Source organism: Sturnira hondurensis, unplaced genomic scaffold, assembly GCF_014824575.4.
Source record: "Sturnira hondurensis isolate 20B ecotype Veracruz unplaced genomic scaffold, ASM1482457v3 Scaffold0022566, whole genome shotgun sequence".
Lineage (NCBI taxonomy): Eukaryota > Metazoa > Chordata > Mammalia > Chiroptera > Phyllostomidae > Sturnira > Sturnira hondurensis.
This window is the reverse complement of record NW_028095197.1, coordinates 8529781-8545441: the sequence shown is the minus strand read 5'-3', so window position 1 is coordinate 8545441 and position 15661 is coordinate 8529781. Positions and strand designations below refer to the sequence as shown.

At 54.2% G+C, this 15661-nt stretch overlaps 1 protein-coding gene across 2 annotated transcripts; it reads right to left on the bottom strand.

Moving 5' to 3' along the window:
• Positions 1-582: 582 nt before the first annotated feature.
• GRHPR (glyoxylate and hydroxypyruvate reductase) lies at positions 583-11900 on the bottom strand. 2 transcript variants are annotated; one of them, XM_037035761.1, is made up of 9 exons: positions 11765-11900; positions 9764-9894; positions 9044-9116; positions 8374-8505; positions 6214-6302; positions 4976-5080; positions 4095-4230; positions 2651-2781; positions 583-911 (listed from the first exon to the last, which is right to left on the bottom strand). In XM_037035761.1, the coding sequence occupies exons 1-9, from the start codon at positions 11845-11847 to the stop codon at positions 790-792; spliced, it is 1002 nt and encodes a 333-aa protein (XP_036891656.1). In that variant the 5' UTR covers positions 11848-11900; the 3' UTR covers positions 583-789. The 2 variants fall into 2 exon arrangements, with proteins under 2 accessions (XP_036891656.1, XP_036891657.1); XM_037035762.1 differs by having other exon boundaries at positions 8374-8490; positions 11765-11898.
• Positions 11901-15661: the final 3761 nt, after the last annotated feature.

Below are 15661 nucleotides of genomic sequence, written 5' to 3'. Positions count from 1 at the left end.
GAGGTTTTCGTCTCAGCCCACCGGGTTTTATTGCTCAGTCCTATGCCTTCTGCTTCCCTCCTTGCTGCCCAGACTGGAAACTCCACGCGCCAGGTGGGTGTGGCTGCAGGGAAAGCGCCGGAACCTGGCTCCCTCGGCAGGAGCAGGGCTTTGGCAGTGCTGGCGGCCTGGCCTTGGGGAGGGTGAGGTGGTGTTCAGAACAAGGACATCCACCTGGGGCTGGGGCTGGGGTGGACAAGGAACAAAGTGTGGCGGTGCTGAAACAAATTTTAAAATAAGAAACTCACTTCCTGTTATTCTTCCCCAGTTTGCTTTGCCACGTATATTTCATTTGCCCCAGTGGTCCAGGCAGCAGATTCTAGTGCCACAGCCACCACTGGGCTCTGGTTTTCCTGTTCTTAGGGCCAGACGTGTGAAGGAGTCAGGGCAGAGGATGAGAGGTAAGGTTTGGAAAGGTTCTAATACTTAATATGCGAGGGGGTGAGGATGGAGGCGGGAAGCTGAATGCACAGGCCACTAGATGCCCTGAGTTTGAAAAGCAGATGCCTTACCATTAGTTCCTCCCAGTTACAGGCCAACACAGTCTCAGAGAATGATTTAATACAGTGACACACTTTCGGCTCCGGTGTTGCTAGCCACGAAAGTGGGAAGCACGTCCAGCAGCTCCAGTCTTCCTTCTACAGCATCAGTGCAGACCAGGCGTGGCTCCCGCCCTGTGGGTCCAGGTCAAGCCTGCCACCCCTGACAGCATCTGGGCACTGCCTGCCTGGCCCCTGGTGTCCTGTCTGGTTACAGCGTGAGTTCACTGGGCATTGGCTCCCCTCTCAGGCCGGCCAGCAAGTTGTTAGCTGCCAACACGGACATGGTGTTTCGGGTTCTGTAGGTGGCACTGCCAATGTGAGGCAGGATCACTGGGAAGGAGAGGAAGAGAGGGAGGTAAGGGGAGGGTTCAGGAGCCTTAAAGTGGCCCCTGCTTTCATGGCCGTGGCTTGCCGGTGAGAAGCACAGAGAGCCTTCCTCAGTATTCCTCGATTTGCCTTCCCTCCTGTCCCTCAGCACCGCACTCCCCTGAGGCTGAGAGTCAGTGACAGGAAGGGAAACCCAGGTTACTGACACCCAGAAACGGGAGACGAGAGAGCTGTGTCCTGAATATAAGAAAGGACATTAGCCTGGAGGGGCCTTGGAGCATACCTAGAACGCAGCCCTTCAATTACCAACTAGTGAAGGGTGCCAATTTAACTGCTCGTCCATACCTGTGCCCCTGAAAGTGATGCCACAGGGCTTCTCTCTGGAGAAATAATGACAAGATGAAACATTGCAGAGCACAGCAGAGCAAATGAGATCACTTCCAAAGAGTGCCTTTTGAATGCAGTACGGGGGGCTGAACTGAACTCCAAGGCCTTGGGGGGATGGAGACAGTTTTCCTGGCTGTGGTCACGGGCCTGACATCATAGCCAATGTTCCTCTCGGGCTGGTGTGGGGATGGGAACAGTAAAGCTTCCAAGGGCTGCAATAATGGGAGCATTCATTGCAGGGAGAGCAGCTAAGGACCTTCTCTGGGTTTCCAAAGCAGAACATACAGAAAGGGCAGGGACTGGCCCGACAGCCTACTGCCCTAACCAGTTAGACGTTAGTGTGAGAAACCACACCGGCCACCTGAACAGAGCCCTGAATATGAAGAACTTAAGTTAGACGGTTGCTAACGAGGTAACAGGAGGCTAGAAACACTAGGGCGGTAGTTCTCAAAGCCTGGTCCCAGGCCCAGCAGCACTGGCCGGGGAGCACGGCAGACCAACTGCAGCAGAGGCCTTGGGGGCCGGCACCCTGTGTCTGACCTGTCCTCCCAGGTGACCGAGGAACACAACGGTTTGAGAAGCCCTGCCCGTAGGTATCGCAGAGAATGGCTGCCGGGAGCATCTCCCTCCCTAATGCCGGGCTGAGGGGAAGGGTGGGGTTGTTCACACTGAGCGACTGAGGGAGGCCCCTTGAGAGCTGCGACTCCGCCATCTGTGGCCGGGACACTGCCTGGCTTCGGCTTGTCTGAGGGGGCACAATGGTTAACCACGTGTTGGGAAAACTGCAAACCGGATGCCTCAGCCACCTCGGGGTGGACAGCTGCTGCCACTGAAGAAGTGTTGCTGCGGCTGCACTCGGACAGACAGACAGACGGACAGACGGGAAGGTGGGAGGGAGCCCAGTCCCACTGCCTCGGCCCCTGCACCACAAAGCAAACCACCCAGGGCAGGTGTGCAACAGCTTAACAGCTGGCCCAGGTTACACACATTAGTGTTGTCATTTTACCCGTGAATTCCCACACTTACAGTGGGGACAGCAATGCATAGTAATGGGCCCTACCTGTCACAGCTACGGATAAAAGACACCAGGGAACCCATTCTCTGTAAACAAACCCACTCAGCCCTACCTCCATTCACTCCGTTAGGGACGCAGACCCAGGCAGGCTGTGCTCAGGAGGCCCCGCCCCTGTTGTTACACACCTGTGCCTGTAACGGCATTAACATTATGGCCCCTGGGTGTGTCCCTTTGTGTGCGTACTGCTCAAGGTAGCTCCACGAGGCACCTCCCAGCCACCTCTAACTACTGTGGTCCCACCAGGCAGCGGATGACAGCATCGCAAAAATTCAGTTCTTACCACAGTTCTTCAGGGTCAGCAGAGGGTGGTTTGTAGGCAGTGGTTCTGGGGTCGTCACATCCAGTCCAGCAGCTGCAATCTGACCATTGGCCAAGGCCTGGTACAGGTCGTCCTGGTTGACCACATCTCCCCTGGGAACGAGGCAGCGATGTGGGTGCCCCGCACCTCCCTCCACCGAGGCTTGTCTTTTGGGCAGAACCACCCATGGAATGAGTTTTCCCACCAACCTGGCACTTGGCACTGACTTCTAAAGCAGTTAAGTCTTACGGTCCTTACTTTCTGTCTGTACAGTAATGCAGGTCTTATAATCAGGGAACCCCAGCTCTGCCACTTCCTAGCTGTGTCTCAGGTCCCTCCTCGAGATACAGGAGGAACCTAACTCCTGGGGGTACAAGGAGGATTAAAGCTTACTGACAGGCACAAGGCACGAATAGGGCCCCATCCAGGTGCTTCCCAGCTGGCTGCTCCCCAGACCACCCACCAAGAAGCATGGCCACCTGCCGGGTCACCTGCCTGACCAAGGGCAGACGTGACACACCCGACCACATCCATCCTCCCAAGCGGCCTGCCCTCCCATGACTGAACCACCAAAGTAAAGAGCTAATTTGCTGGAGACTTCACATTGGGCGCTAAGTAATACTTGTACAATAATAAGTAACGCAGCAGCCTGCACAGTTCTGGGTCCATGTGGGTAAACAAGCTGTCACACTGTCAGCCATCAGCGGGAGCCCTGTGTTCACTCACCTCCAGGCCACCTCCTTTGTAGCTAAACATCAGTAAACACAGGCACCTCTGGGGTGGAGAGCCTTGGCAGGGTGTGGGGAGGTGACCTCATCCACACTCTTCCCTCACCTTTATTTGCCTCCAAACTGATTCAAGCAGGTTCAAAGGGCACCAGCTAGGAAGGGTTTACAGAGGTTGGTCTGCTCCCATCATATACCTGGGGCCATGTTGAGGAACCAAGGCCATTTGAGTTTTGGGCTTGGCTTCCCAGAAGCTCGAAGTCACAAGCTGTCACTGATTCACAGAGACAGACAGACTCAAGTTCAGTGCAATGGAAGGTCGGCCCTGAAGGGCTGTTAAGTCATCAGGTCCAATGCTTTGTGGTTCAGAGGAATAGGGGGTGCCCAAGGATGCCTGCGAACCTCAGGCCCTCACGTGCTCACTCCCTAAACCCATGCTGTGAGGTGCCCGGCCGCCCTGAGCAAGGCCGGGGGTACTGCTGGGCACCGGCCAGGCCAGGCCCTGCTCTCACGATCTCCCTTCCAGCCAGGACACTCTCCACAGCCTTCACTGTACTTCTGAGGTGGCTGGTTTGTGAGGTTACAGGGAGTGTCAAGCTCAGCCTGAGGGCTCCTCAGCAAACCTCAGATCGCAGCACCAGGGACAGCCCCTCTCTAGGCTTGCCCCGGGGACCCAGGAATGTCAGGCAGCCCCGGGATACCTGCTAATGTTGACAAACACAGCTGTTTTCTTCATCCGCTGGAAGAAGTCCTTGTTGCAGAGCCCTTTGGTCTCAGGCGTTAAGGAGCAGCTGACAACCACGAAATCAGACTCAGCAACCAGCTGGGGGGCGGACACTGAGGGAGGGCGGGGCCCCATCAGACGCATGCTCAGTGCCGGTGACAGGCAGCAAGAGGGTAGGAGGCCGGATCCCTCCTCCCCCTCCCATAATGGAAACTCCCCGGATGCTTCCTGGAGGCCTTGTCTCTACCTGCACGACTTAAAATTGTACATCTGACAGCCACTCCTGGGACCCTGGTGTTTTTCACCATTCGCCCAGCCCCCTGGTCTAACAGATGGGGAGACTGAGGCCAGAGAGGGTCAGGACTATTCAGGGTCACACAGTCGGATCTGGGCCACTCTGGCTTTCACCAATTTCAGGGCCCAACAGGCCGAGGGGGTGAGGAATGGCTGGAATCCAGCGGGTCCTGCACACCAGTGGTGTGCCCTGCCAGGGCTGGATCCACCTGGGCCAGGCTGGGGGTGAGTAATGCCCACCCCCAGTTTAAGGAAACCGAGTGAGGTTCCCAGCAGCTTCTTACCTCTGTCATCGTCCCTGCTGCTCTGCCCACACCATGTGCAATGGGGACAGGGACTCTGAGGCAGCCCGGCAGTGTTCTTCTGGCACCGAGAGAACTCACCGCATGGCCTGGATAAGTCCCTGTGTCCCCTGAGTGAGCCTCTGTCCAGAGGCAGGTAGACTGGATAACACTAGGGGACATGGCAGGCCCTGGACACACCTGGAGTACCTGTGTTCTGCCTACCAATTCGGCCACCATGGAGCACACGCTGGGCTTCTGTGAAAAGCAAGGTTTTACTCACCAAACTCAGCCTGGAATTCTGCTGCTTCCTGAGGCCTGGGCTGGCGCCCTGTGTACAGAAATCTCTGGACCCCGAATGGTTTCAGACGCCGAGCAATGGCCTGGCCTAGAGACAAGGAGTCAGAGTCATGGCTTGACCAAACCCCTCAGAAAGCAGGGGTAGTGGCTTCAGGGACAGGGAGACCCTGGGGGCAAGGGGCAGATACTCTCATTAGCACAATCCCAATGTGAACTGGTCCTGCCTCAGTGCAGCCAGCCCCCAGCCAGCCCACACTGCCCGCAGGGGTCCATGTGACAGCCCTTCAGAGACCTGGAGACAGCACCGCAGCTCCCCTGTGCTGTATGCTGTTCCTACAGGGTCCCAGCCATCTCGAGGCCCATTTGCTGACCTCCCCTGCAAACTGAACTGGCATCCCAGAAGTGGGCTGACCAAACAGTCTCCTTCCACCCTTCTGGACCTTCTGCTTTTGCTAATGAAGCCCCAGGTCCCCAATGACTTTTTGGTGGTGCTATCAAACTGCCAACTTGCTGCAAATCTGTAAGACTTTGTCACAACTGCTGTTCCTGAGACAGGCCTGGGCAGCTGGGTTTTCAGACTCCGCACATGCCCTAAAGCTCGTGGGTTTCTCCAAGCAATTCTCTCATCTAAGAGGCAGGGCCGCCAGTTGGCCAGACAGGCCACACACACGTTGCACCCTTCTCTCACTTCTGCACCACGCAGGGTGCCCGAGAACCTGACTGCTGCCTGGCTGAGCCCACGCCGTTATGCCAGGCTTCTCCAAGTGGGGCCAGTGGAAACAAAACAGCTCTGCCCCATGTGCAGAATAGCAGGCAAGTTTGGCCCAGGGGACCCTCTAGTTCCTTAGTTACGTCTGCATGAGTCAAATGCCTTCTAGAACCCAGGTCTTGGGGAGCACAAGCTCCCCACAGCAAACCCCGCTGACAGGCCTCAACCCAGCCAGCCTGGTGCATCTATTCTGTATGGAGCCGCCATCATAAAGAACCCTGGCTCTCGCAACTTGCTTCCACCACTTGGTGAGTTCTTAGGGAGCTCCCGTGTTTCCTTTTTCTTTTTGCCTATGTTTTATGAAGCTGTATCTTCTCATAGAGATACACCCACTGCATGCAGAGCTACAGTAACCCTCCCCAAAGGACTGCCGGCTTCCAGACACACGGCGCTGGAGACCTAAACCAAACCATGTGACCTGGGGTGGGCAAGAGGGCAGGTAGGGGCCTCACCTATGCGTCCCAGCCCGATGATGCCGACGGTGCTCGCCGTGAGGCCATAGCCGCACATCCACATGGGCTTCCATGTGGTCCAACCACCACTGCGGGGAGGGAGACAGGGAGGGTGAGAGGCCCACTGAAAACTCACAGACCCAGCACCCACAGGCAGCGGCTGTGTTCCCAGGAAGAGGCCCTACCCTCTGGGTCAAAGGACTGAGAGGTGCCAGGGTCCAGCCTCGGCAGGGTTCTGGGTCCCCGAAGGATGGACGGCACAGGTGATGAATGAAGAGTCAGACACCCGACTGGATGCCAGAGAATAGCCAGCCTCTGTGGGTCTGACTGAACTCTCAGAGTTTGATTTAGGCTTTATTTTTAATAGAGATTGTTACATAACATTAAAGGAACAGGTACATGGCGTGATCGGTTAAGCAGAAAAAACCAATACAGAGGTAACCAGAAAAAGTACACGAATTTCCATAGTTTCAGTTATGTTAAGCAAAGGTTGTTTTGACCAGGAGAGCCATTAATCAGACAGTTAGAAATAGCTGTATGTACAGAGTTTAAATGTCTTAATGTTTATTAAAGGTCTTAGAATTTGGCATGAGGCAAAAGGGTACGCTAAACCAAGCAGAGGTTATAGGAAATTTATTATAAGGCGTTTGTGACGTCTAACTTAGTTATCTATCTTTCTGTCTAAAATGTTTCTTTATGTACTATGGACTCCGAATCCTTGGTAATTGTTTCTACGTGCTTAGTTTGTGGTAGCTAACAGGCTTCTCCTGTTTCCTTGCCTGTCTGATTCTAATCAATACATATTCCTGTCCAAGGTAGAGGAGGGGCTGTTACTCCATCAACTTTTGGATATTCAGGGGCTACTTCATTAGGGTGGGGGGCTTTGCTCTCTGGCCAAGAAATTATTTTGTACAACTTCATTGGAATTATGCAGATCATTGGGCCTGAAATGCAGGTGACCAAAAATCCCACCACCTATTAATCGCAAAAACAAACACGCAAGGGAGAGATAGACAGGAAGTCCTCTGCTGTGCAGATGCATCTCAGCCGTCCTGACCGTGTCAAGGGACGGCTGCTGGTCGGCTCCCGACAGAGAAGCATAAGCTGGACCCAGAGCCACTAAGCACTATGGACAAGCAGCGGGAGTGACTCTTCCTTTAAAGCCGCTGGGGACCCAGAACCTGATGGCTGGAAGAGGCCTTGAAGCTCTCATCCCATTTGGTGGGTGGGAAACTAAGACCAGAAAGGCTGACCTGCCTGCGATCACACAGCCAGGGTGGAATTGGGAGTAGCAGGTGGCAAAGTCAGGATCTCAGGATCTAACCAACAAAATGTAAAGCCACGGGCCCAGCCCCCGTTGCCCTGGGTGGGCAGGGGAACAGAGCCAGTCTTGAGTCGCCTCCATTGAAGGTACAGACTCCAACCCCCACCCCCAGCAGAAGGGTGAGTGGGATTTTCAGCACCGTGTCTAATCAACCCCGCAACGCTGTGCAGCTGTGCCCCTGTCACAGCCCAGCTCCGACCGAGCTCCTGGTCTGCATTCTCAGAGGGGGGACTGCTTTTGCTCAGGCCAGGCCCCGCACCTGGAATGCCTGCCCCAGCTCTGGATAAGCAGATCCAAATCCCTGATCCCAAACCTGCAGGCCAGATTTCATAAACGCAGTCTGGTGCACATGCTACGTCCTATATAACCCCCTCAGCAGCACGCGGGGTGGTGCACTGTACCCAGCACCCTGGTGTATCTGCAGCGAGACATGAACATTCACACTGATTTGGAGAAATTAAAACTACTAAGCAGCCTCCTATTAGTTCAAGTTTTGCTGCCAAAAGACTTACGAAACAACCTTCAGTTTTCAGAGCTTTTGTATTTTTGCACTGGGTGTGAGGAATGGGGCACTCAAGGACTCCACCTGCTAGTTCCTCTAGGAAGCCTTCCCTGATCCACACTCCTCCCCTCACCTCCTCACTTCCCTCGTCCTCTTCTCTCATGATTTGCTTTCATGCCCTGTTTATTTCAGCTCTGCCTTGTACTGTGTATTGTGGCTAAGTCTGTCCCTCCTCACTAGATGGGGCATATGTGAGGACAGGGATCACATCTGGACCAGCATGACACTGGGTGCCCAGGAGCCAGCTGCTGAGCAGAGCCAGGTGTTGACTTACTTCTTCACTTCTTCAATGGCCTCCGGCAGCCGGCGACAGGTGGTGAGCAGCAGGGAGACAGCGAGTTCCGCAGTGGCATCTGTCAGGACATCTGGGGTGTAGCCCACACGGATCCCACTACGAATCAAACATCTGGAGGTAACACTGGCTTCAAGCACCTTCACCAATTTCTGTCGCTGGGACATTTCCATGACGCTGCTTTGTTCCCTCTTTGCCCTGCCTGCCAGGAAGCTCAGAGCTATAAATGAGCACTGAGGAATGGTCAGCCCTCATTCCATTTCGATGATTTCCCACTTTAGGAAGATGGGAGACCAGGGTCCGAAGTCTGGGGCAAGTAACTACTTGACCTTTCTGAATGTCTTCATTTAAAGAGGAAGATAATAATATTTGCCTTTTCTACTTCAAAGGGTTATTGTCGGGGTCAAAAAAGATAATGAATATAGAAGGGTACTACTTGGCCAGACATTTACCCACCCTGTTTCCTACCTCTTGGGCTTATTTCAAGTGCCTGTGTACATATAGACAGATTTTATCATCAGCCACTTCACATTCCCACTGAATAGTTAGGAATACAAAATAAAAACAAATGAGGACTCAGCTCCTCCCCCTCCGTCTCTGCTGGTCACCCCTCACACCCCAGGCCCCCTTTCAGAGCCCATGTTGCATTTACCGCTTCTTGATTTCATCCAAAGCCAAGTGGTCAACACCCACAGACAGTGTACTGATGACTTTGAGATTGGCTCCTGTTGTGCAGAAAAAGCATCATTCTTACCTTGCCTTGTGAGGTTCAGACCCTCCCGCATGGTCTAGATCAGGGGTCCCCAAGCCCCTGGCTGCAGACTGGTACTGATCCGTGGCCTGTTAAGAACTGGGCTGCACAGAAGGAGGTGAGCAGCTGGTGGGGGAGCAAAGTTTCACCTGCATCACAGCCTGAGCTCCACCTCCTGTCTCTCGCATCAACCCCCCGGCCCAGGTCTGTGGAAAAATTGTCTTCCATGATTCCGGTCCCTGGTGCCAAAAAAGGTTGGGGACCATTGCTCTAGATGGGTCCACAGGGGCAGGGCCTTGCTGAAGGTCAGAAAGCAAGGCTGTGGCAGGACCAGACAAGGGCCCGGGACCTTGAAATGCTCTCCCCCACGCCTACTGCCTCCATGCGTGGTCTCTGCCCCTCTGAAGTCTCCCTCTAGGGAGTCACCAGCAAGAGACAGCAGCCACGTGTGTAGCAGATGGAGCCGCACACAACTGCTCCCTCTGGCCGACCTGCAGCCAGTGCCCTCAGGACGAAGAGAGGTCGCTGCTGATCTGCTTAGGGAACCAGCAGCAACAGGTGGACATGGCCCACAGGCCGAGACACCTCGGAATCCTCCCCAGACCTTCCCAATGCACACACCTGCGATATCCAGGAGCCTTTTGTCTATGTGGTCACTGAGGAGGCAAAGCAGGCCATGTGCCCCGGCCATGCCTCGCTCCAGCTCCTTGATGGGGACGGGCTCATCTGAATCCCAGTGCTCCACCTCGCAGCTGAGGCAAAGGAAAGACCACTCAGGCAGGGCAGCCCCGTAGGTTCTCCCAGGCCCCCAAAGTCCCCCAGCCTCATCTGCAGTCCTCTGCTCAGAGTAAGAAACATTGCCTTCTGCTTACGGGCCTCAGACTGCCTGAAACTGGCTGAGGGGAGTCAGGGTCACGTACAGACGACTTCAGAACTGTCCTGAGCCCTGGCTGGTGCAACTCAGTGGCTTGAGCACTGGCCTTTGGACAGAAAGGTCACCAGATTGGTTCCCGGTTAGGGCACATGTGAGAGGCAACTGATGTATGTTTCACACATTGATGTTTCTCTCCCTTTCTCCCTCCTTTCCCCTCTCTCTAAAAGTAAGTAAATAAAATATTTATTTAAAAAAAAAGAACTGTCCTGACAGGGTGGCTGGAGGGTGAAGTTTTCTCACAGCACACAGGGCTGACAAGGGCCTACCCTAAAAGGGAAGTCATGAGGCCACCTCTTCTCAACACAGGACAGCTTTCTCACCCTCCTCTGCTCCCTGGGGCCAGGTGGGGGCAGGGGGTGGAGGTTTCTGCAGCAAATGGGATTGGATTCCATGTCCCGTTGCACGTCCTGTCCTTTTCTGTGAGTCCATGAAATGGAAAACTCATACTTGGACTTGGCCAGAAAGGACATGATCAAAGCCATGCAACACGGAAGGGTGCACTTATGGGCTCTGAGTGTCTCCCCATGGGTGCTGCCCAGTCTCCCAGCCCTGACCACTTAATTCAGTGAAGACAACACATATGGAGTATCTACATGTGCCCGACACAGGACAGCTGCCGGCACCTCCCAGAACACCCTGCTGCAGCATGTGGACAACCGAGTTGCACCCCAGGTCACCTTTTGTCTTCCTTTCCATGAGCATGGCGCTGGGCTGTGGTACTGCCATTACTGCCATTGCTTCTGCCTTCCCCTCTTCCCCCTCAATGCTGGGTACGGACATGTCCTCAGCAAAGATTTTGTTGCACTGAACAAAATGAGTGAATCTCTGAGGCTGGGTTCCACCTTCTGCCTGGTGTAGGCAGTGCAGACCTGTATAATGCAGTGTTCACACTGCAGTCAGACAGAGTTCAAATCCCAGCCTTGCAACATGCAGAGCTGTATGACTTTGGGCAACGTACTTAATTAACCTCTTCCAGCCTCAGTTTCCTCATCTCTAAAATGGGGATTACGGTACAACTTCAAAGTGTTGCAAGGGTCAAAAGAGTTTATGTATATAAAACACTTGGCAAGGTTCGATTTAAGAGGTGCCACCAAGGGCCCCTGCCCACCGTGTGAAGGACCAGATTGGCGACTGCCAAGGTTCCTGATTTTGCCGAGTGACCTTATAAGATAAAGGATTAACAGCCCGGACCTTGCTTCTTGAGCGGTTTTCCCTCTGGCCCCAGTCCCTCACTGGGAGGGGCTCCAGCCAGCCCTTTCTCCTCACTCCCAATGCTAGCGGCAGGGGAAGTGCAAACCCACGTGTCCCTGCAACGGGCCTGGAGAAAGCTGGGCCCTACAGAACTTACTCTAAGCCTCCCCCAGACTCCAAGACCGTCCCGGCCGGGCACAGGTTGGAAAGCCCCATCAAGGCCCAAAGGCAGAATTCTGGCTCTCTCGGGACACTATGACAGCCCGGTTCTCCCCACCTAAAGTGACGAGGGCCTCTGGAGAACGCCCCCAGCCCGCCCGCCCGGGCGCCCCCAAAGTAGCTCCTGGAGACGCTGAATCACCCTGCGTGCGGGGGTGCCCGAGATCCCGGGAAGGTGCCCGGGGTTCCGCAGCCCCTTGCCCGACACCACCCCAGCCCCACGCCGGCGGTGCAGGGAGGCTCGGAGCGCGGAGAGGCACGAGGCGTCGGGCTCTTACTCTGTGGCCCGGGCGAGCGCTGCCCTGCCCTCGGGGGGGATCCTGCGAGTGACGAACACCTTCATGAGTTGCACTGGCCTCATCCAACCTGCTTCCGCTGGACACTGACCCGGACCCCGCGGGCCGGAAGCTGGACTCAACCTGGGGGCGGGGCCTTGGAAAGGGCGGGCGGGGCGTGGGCGGGGCGAGCGAGTGCGTGCACGTTCCTGCACTGGCAGTGGGCTCCTCGCGCGGGTGTGGGTATGGGATCCAGCCTTAATGGAGCTGGAACTGGTTCTGGGGCCCTTGGACCCCGGGCCTCCCTGTGAGCACCATTGCCCCAGGACCTCATGGACTGACAGGGATGTCTGGAGGCTGGAGTGGGTAAAGGGACCCAGAGTCCTGTGTGAGTGACTTGGGGCGTCTGTCCTGGGTGCCTACAGCGGTCAGTGTGTCTGTTTCCAGGCCGGGGATGTAGGCAGGGACCGTCCGTATTTCCAGGGCCCGAGTGCCCTGACCACGTTCCCAGGTCTGTTCCATCATGGTCCCACTCTACTCAGCAGGGACCTTTGGTCGCACAGCTGGGCTCTGACCCTGGCCTATTGTGTGAACACAGACCAGGGCCTCTGAATTCAGCAACAGCCTCTTTAACACTTGCTGCAATACTCCATATGAAACCCACAGTTGGGGGGTGGGGTTTAATTGGTCGTGGGCTGTCCAACTTGCTTGTCACCAGGTGACTGGCAGGTCAAGTGTAGGGCAAGGGCCAAGGTGCTGGGTGGGGCCTTGTGGGGTCATGGGAAGACCAGGAGTTTGCAGTCTGATGGGACTGGGTCTGAATCCGTGTCCATTTGCAAACTGCATGGTCTCAGACAGTTCATTTTCTTCCTAAGCCTCAGTTTCTGCAGCTACAGAATAGGGTTATGAGCAGTTACCTCTGCTCACACTGTGATTATTAAACACGCAACATGTGCATGGGCCCCTGGCTGTGTTAGTGTCCATCAAGCACAGAGGTGGTGGAGGAGAGCTGTGAGGAGCTCAAGCTCTGAACCCAGACTGTCTGGTTTTCCCAGCTCTGCTGTGTATCAGCAACAAGTCATTAAACTTCTGTGTGGCTCAGTTTCCTCACTTGTAAAATGGGTAGTACCTGCTTGCCTCATGGCTTCTTGAGAGGATGAACTATGTACAGTGCTTACGACAGCAGATAACACAGTAGGTGCTTAGCAACCAGTACCACATCCTAGGAAACCCACACCCTGGTCCCCGAGAGCCTGGAGTTGGTCAGAAATTCGGATGCTGAAACCAGTCTCAGGACAAGCGGGAGGGCCCAGGCCTGTTCCTCAGCTCTGCTGCCTTTCTCTACGCTGGAGGCTGTTCATGCACTTACTCCCAGGCCTGGGAGCACCCAGAGGGCAAAAGCCCTGCCTGGTGGTCTCTCCTCTGCTCAGTTTATTTGAATCCATTCTGCCTCCTCCAGACCCAGACAGGAAACAGAGACAGGTACGAGAGGTGACAATTCAGTTCAGGGCTACACAGCAAGTACGGGGAGCGGCCAGAGCTGGCGCCCCAGGTCACCCAGATTCTGGGCCAGTGCTCCACCCTGCCATCTCCCTCTCTTAAAGTAACAAGTTAATAAATGTCATACCCACACACCGTTATCTGCACTGCTAGGCCACCCCAGGGACACTTTGAAATGCCTCAAACATTGACACAGTGAGGTGTTTTTCAGTCCCCAGGCCAGGCCGTCTGGGGGACAGCAGGGCCCTGCGGCTCCAACCTCTGTTATTCAGGAGAGGCAACTGGGCCCAGCTCCGCCCACACACCAGGACAGATGAGGACACAGGGAAAGCTTGTCCACCAAGGGCAGAAGTGGGCGTGACACACCAGTGGGTCCCCTCCCCCAAAGCAAAGCACCCTGCTGGCGCCCAAAGTGCTAATGGATGATGGGCATGAGCCAGAATGTGGAGCCAGCTGAGCGCCAAGGAGGAGGGACTGGGTGAGGGGTTGGGAGGGGGAGGACCTTATCCAGAGAGGAGTCAGAAGTCTGGCCTGGGTTTCACAGGGTAAAACTGATCATCTAATTCGTAGCTAAGATTTAGGGAGCTCTTAGCAAGTTCCAGGCACTGTGCTAAGAACTAGAAGTAATAACTCACTACAGTTTAAACGTGTCACGTATTGTTACTCTTCCCTCTTCACAGACGAGGAAGCTGAGGACTAGAAAGGTCAGAGCACTTGCTTAATTAAAGTCACACAGCTCATAAGAGGCAGAGCTTGGGTTCAAGCCTGGCACCCTGACTCCAGACCCAAGCTCTTAACCCCTGTGCAAGCCCGTGAGAGCGGGGAGGTGTCTTAATCTATTGGGGCTGCTGCAACAAAATGCCACCGACTGGGTGGCATAAATGATAGACCTTATTTCTCACAGATCCAGTTCCAAGTGAGAGCTCTCTTCCTGGCTAGAAGAGGGCCATCTCCTCGGTGTCCCTGCCTGGTGAAAGGGACAAGGGAGCTCTCTGGGGCCTCATTTATTGGGGTACTAATCTCATTCATGAGGGCCCAACCACCTCCCAAAGACCCCTCCCACTAATATCACAAAGTCAACATTTGGATTTTTATTGGGGGAGGAACACAAACATTCGATCTGTAACAGGAGGTGAAGGGGACAGGTGAGGGATGACTTTTAGGCATTGGCTTGGGGAGGACTCTTGGAGGAGGCTGTCATTTTGGTGGATATCCAGGGGGTGTGCAGGTGTTGGGGGTAGGAGAGAAGGCAGCTGAGTTCAGCTGGGCAGGGGCTGAGTTCCGGGCGTTCAGGGCGCTCAGGGGGAGGATGCTGGGAAGGGGGCGGTTTAGAGTCTGAAGGTCAGTGACAGGCGGGGGCTGGGGCTGCTGTTCCAGAGTCATGGGCTTGGAAGTGGCAGCCTGGGAGACACCTGGGCGACTGAGTGAAGGTCAGGGTCAGCTCCGGCAGAGGAACTAAAATGTAAAGCGTGCAAAAATTCAAAATGACAGTAGAAAAAGAAGTTTTTGTAGGACTTTTATAATTTTCCTTTTACATTTAAATCTTGGCTCCACTTGAAACTTTTTGTGCATATGGTTTGGACAAACCCGAGGTGGGGCTGTTCTTACTGTTCTTCCAAATGGTTAACTAGTTATTCTGGTACTATTTTTAAGTGAGTGTTTTCTTAGTTTTTTAAATAGATAATAAGTGAATGAGCTACACATTCCCAAGGGTGCAAGGGGAAAATCCTTTCCCTCCTACGCTGTCTCCCCCACTCAGGCCCTCTCCCCAGGGGCAGCCACATTTTTGCAGAGGTGCTTCACACACACACACACATTTTCACATAAACGGAAGCATATACACTTTGTATTTCCCAGGTTTCTCACTGAAGTGCGTAGGGTGGTACCTCTTTGTATCGATGCAGAGCATTTCACCGGGGGAGTGAATAAACGCACTGTCCCTATGAATGAACACTCGGGTCATTTCCAAAGTTATAATTATAGGGTCGCGAGGACAAGTCTTTGGCAGATGTAGGTTTGTGAATATGTAAATCCATCTGCAAGATAAATTCCTAGAAGCAGAATTGCTGGGTCAAAAAGTATGTGCACTATGAATTTTCATAGATACAGATAAAATGCTTCTCATAGAAATAGTTCAAGGTATAAAGGACGCATGGACAAAGCCAGAGGGGGCAGGGTCAAGGGTGGGAGGTGGGGCTGCGTGGGGAGTGGTGCAGGGAAAATGGAGACTACTGCACTTGAACAGCAATAAAAGGGGTGGGGGGGAGGCAATGATGAAAAAAAAAGAAAGGAAGTTGTTCAATTTACACTCCCACCAGTAATGTATGAAAGCACATATTTCTCCAGGGTATTGTTTTTTAAATGGTATATTCTTGCAATTTTAATTTGCAGTTTTCTTTT